The sequence below is a fragment of the Oryzias melastigma genome, linkage group LG16, assembly GCF_002922805.2.
Source record: "Oryzias melastigma strain HK-1 linkage group LG16, ASM292280v2, whole genome shotgun sequence".
Classification (NCBI taxonomy): domain Eukaryota; kingdom Metazoa; phylum Chordata; class Actinopteri; order Beloniformes; family Adrianichthyidae; genus Oryzias; species Oryzias melastigma.
In genome coordinates, this window is record NC_050527.1 from 10,753,082 (window position 1) to 10,757,374 (window position 4,293).

The window sequence follows — 4,293 nt, forward strand, 5'->3', positions numbered from 1 at the left end:
TTAGATTATTTTGCTATTGAAAAGCTTTGTTATAAGATTATTTTTTCATGCAATAGAGAAAATTTACATTTTTTTTCATGAAACAGGGCTCTTTTTATTCTCTTATAATCCAATTTTGCAGTTCTTACTCCATAGCTTTTAGAAACGTACCTCACTTGCCTTCTCTGGGCTCTTGCTGTGATTTTGCAAGAACCGGCAGCCGTCTTTTGCCAGCCTCTGGACCATCTCCAGTCTGGACAGGTCCTCCTTTTCAAGGAAGCTGCACTTATTCCCCTGATGCAGCGCAGGGGGCACAGCGAACATATATCTCAGGCCGCAATCCCACGACATTTTTCTCCAAAAACGCAGGTGACTCGACTTTGTTCAGTGAACCACAAACGGCAAGAAAAAAATGGAGAGTCCAACAGTTTTCTTTTCATATGCAATCTAGATCAAAAAGTTTTTCTTCATCAACGTCTTCAGTCTTGTAGTGTAGAAAGACACAGACCATAGCGGTTGGGCTCCAGGTATCTCCTTGTGTGGTTGACTGTAAAGAAACTCCCTTTCAGTCTCTTTTGAGTGTCTTTTACCACAGAGGAGGGGAGTGAACTACAAACACGGGGAGATCAGGAAACATCTGTTGAGCCAAACAGACCCAAAAAGGAAGTTTCACAAAAGTCCTGAAAGGAGGAGAGAGTCAGGACTCGCTGACGTCAAACTCTTATTAGGGTGGAGATGTATTAATGATTTTAGAGGAAAACAATTCTCAATTGTTCCATCTTATATTTAAAAAAATAAAAATACGCAGAACTACGTAATGTGTTGTAAACTCACAACAAAGAGGCTGTTTGTTCTTGAATCTGTTGAGCTAGTGTGGTCTTTGGGTTTCTACCTCTTAAAAACCAATATATTAATCACAAACGTATGTTCAAGCAGCTACTTACAATGTTAAATCTATGTAAATACATGTTTCAGGCTTCCACAATCAAAGCTTTTGCATTCATGAACATTTAAGGTCAAATTTTGACCAATCAGGGACTCGAATTTAGTTACGACATAGGGGTCATGAAAGAAAAATTAATAATTGTGGGTATTAAAAGCTTTTCTTTTCTTAAGTATACATCCCTTTTTTGTTTTAGCTCAACAGTGGTTTCGAAATGGCATGTAAGAAACAAATTACAGTTCATTTTAGATTGTATGAAACAGGTACAAAGACCTAGAACAATCAAACGGAAACATGTGAAACAGGATAACTAAAGGTACACTCTCAGGAGACGCTTTATGATAAGAACAGCAAACACAGTTAACCACTTTGGGTTAGTCCATTCATTTACAGATTGCTCATGTGAACAGCTTGACATTCAAACAGTGCAGTTAGCTTCTTTAGCCTGTAGTTAAAGATCTTATCAGTTTGTGGTGCAATATAGTCCCTAATGACTGAGACTTTGACATGTTGGTGTCACTACTTAAGGTAGTGAAGATGTTTTATTTGCTGTCACACAATATTGCTCCCATGTTCTATGGTCAAGTTGTCCCCTTGATTTTTTTTTTTTTTTTTTTTTTTAGACAATTCAAGGCGTTTTCAAGAAACAGCTGGAGGTTCAGGGGCCTTGTGGTAGAATGTTGCTCCTCGAGATTGAAAGTTCAAATCCATTCTGAGTCATACCAAATATTCTAAAAATGGAACTCAATGCTGCCATATTGGCCCTCAGCATCAAGGAGTTGGATTTGGGGGTTGAACCACCAAATGGTTACTGAGCGCGCCTGAATCTGCAGCTCACTGCTCTGCCAGAGGATGAATCAAATGCAGAGAACAAATTTCACACACACAAGTGTTTGACAGCTAACGGAACTTTACATTTTGAAGATGAAGCAGCACTGATAACATTAGGGGGGAAAAACTGCTTCACAGAATTTGTAGCATTAAAACAGAAAGACATCTTCAAAAAGTACAAGACAATTTAGAAAAAAAATAAGAAAAGAGTCAACAATTTGATATTATTTATGATATATACGTACAATCTGTTCAAGTTGACCTCTATGAACCAATCCTCCTCAATATACATTGCTCTTGAACGGATTGGTAACTATGGAAAGCCAGAAGGGACAAAATCGTGAAGAACTTTCGCGTTCTGGGTGTGTTCTCTGGAAGTTCTTGTCACGTACTGTGCGTGATCAAAGCGAGTCTGCGAAAGTTCTTTATGATTTTGTCCCTCCTGGGTTTCCATAGATAATCTTACCTGACGGCGTGAGACTGTCTTGTGCAGTTTGCGAACAAGGTAATGTGAAACTCACAAAGGGCATTTTTTTATTTTGCTTCAAAATGTTCACAAAACAAACTGCAGGTTAAAGAAAAAACTTTTATTGTACCTTATTTAAATAATACCTAAGCTCCTTTTTAGATAATTCTTTCTTTTTTGTGGGTGAGCAATTGGAAATTGTTATCAAATCATATCCCCTGTTGTATAAACAAATATTAAACATGTTTTGGTTGCACCACAGAAGTACTGCACTCAAAACAAGTTTCTTCTTATATAAAAAAAAATGTCTCCGATAAAGTAAAGTTACTCGACAGAAATGTACTATGCGATGTAAGTTTGATACACTTTCACTCAGGAAAGGGAAAATTCTTTCAGCAGGAAAATATGGATTTAATTTGCCAACAGTGACCCAGATTCTCTGGAAAATGAATTACAAAGTGAGACTGCCTGAAGCTAGGCTTGTTAGTGAGCTTGCTCTAATGCACAGCGAAAGACGGGAGCTCCACAACATCCTTGGAAGGTGCGCGACTGTAGCCCTCAAGCTCTGCAGAAGGAAAAAAAAAACCTGATGAAACTCTATAGAGCTCTTACAGAATCTCTCCAGTTAAATATGAATGAGAAAAATGAATAATAGTTTTCCACAGGGACAATTAAACTGTGAGATATCTGAAAAAAGTATTTCAGAGACGTCCAGATGCTTTTTTGTGTGTGTAAATGTAAGCAGACTTTTAAGGTCGTGTCATCCCACAACAATGGACCACTGCTGGTTTCTGCTATTTATTTAGGTCTTGAGAGCTTCCTGACCATCTGGAATGAACACCATTCTTCTCCACATAACTGGAATATTTATATCCTTTGTAGTGGGGCCAAGGTAACATATTTGTCCCATTGGAGAGCAACAATGCACCCTTCTTCACCTAATGTGGAAGTCATGCATATTTAGTGAGATGACAGCATTGGTTTTCTAATGCTTTGTGTTTGGCTAGCTTTTATAGTATTTCAGGCTCCACATTTTCTTAAACTGATTTTCTCTTCTGTATTAATCAATTGCAATTAACATGATGACAGGAAATTTGGCACATAAAGTTTGTACCAAATCGGAGAATTGAGATTCAGTAGTCAAGACAATTCATTGCTCCTAAGATATTTAAGTAATTAGGAGCTGCTTCATCAAAAAAAAAACTTTTTTACTTTCATAAGATTGCCATTAACAAAAAAACAAAAAAAAAAACAAGCAAAAACAGTTAATTCGATATAAATTTAGGGGTACAAAAAGATGTGACAAAGATTAGTGGAATACTGAGGAACAATCGAACAAGAGTGTAATTCCGACTAATTGATTTGATTACACCAAACGGAGTCTAAAGCCTTGTTTGTGCTGTAGTAACTGAGTGGAAACGTTCACCAGAATTAACTGGACCTTACCGTACCACTTCTTACCTTCCCGTACCAGACCAGACCGTTCAGTGGAAACAAGGCTTTACCCTTCTGCTTTCTTTGGGGTCCAGATGACTCCAACCACATATTGATGTGTGATTCCTTCCATGACAAATGTGGACAAAGGTGGACAGGATTTTATGTCTGCCACCGACATTGGTGAAACTCAAAAATCAATGACAAAAAAAAGGTCAGCTCACTGTCTTGTGGGGTCCAGATGACCCCACTTTTAATGTAAACAAGCTAAGGAGAGGGGAAAGGTTAATAGGGACAGAAAGGTAAAATTGTAAGGATGAAACATGCAAATCTTGACTAAAAAAACACATTTAATGTGTGTCAAATATAAAGAACACAAAAATTAAGACTATTTTTTTAGCGATTATTTAACCCGCACATTGCTCTACTGAACAAACAGATTGTGGGGTTAGCTTGTGATGCTATAAACTTGTGAAATCCCACTTTTTTTTTTTTACATTTTTATTTTATTTTCTCTAATTATAAAACTTTGTGTTCAGACTTTTTGAATGCATTTTCATAGTAAACCCCAGACTAAACACTAAAAAACAGACTGGGGATGCACAGTGGCGTTTGTTTGTGTCACAAACGAGCAGACAGC

At 37.4% G+C, this 4,293-nt stretch overlaps 1 protein-coding gene across 1 annotated transcript in view; it reads right to left on the reverse strand.

The window, feature by feature from the left end:
• LOC112143297 (rap guanine nucleotide exchange factor 5) overlaps positions 1-541 on the reverse strand; it is a 17,533-nt gene extending 16,992 nt beyond the window's left edge. The window contains exon 1 of the mRNA XM_024267145.2: positions 151-541. Coding sequence (XP_024122913.1) covers positions 151-330 — 180 coding nt within the window. The 5' untranslated portion in view covers positions 331-541. The remainder of the gene's footprint in view (positions 1-150) is intronic.
• Between the last annotated feature and the right edge of the window lie 3,752 nt (positions 542-4,293).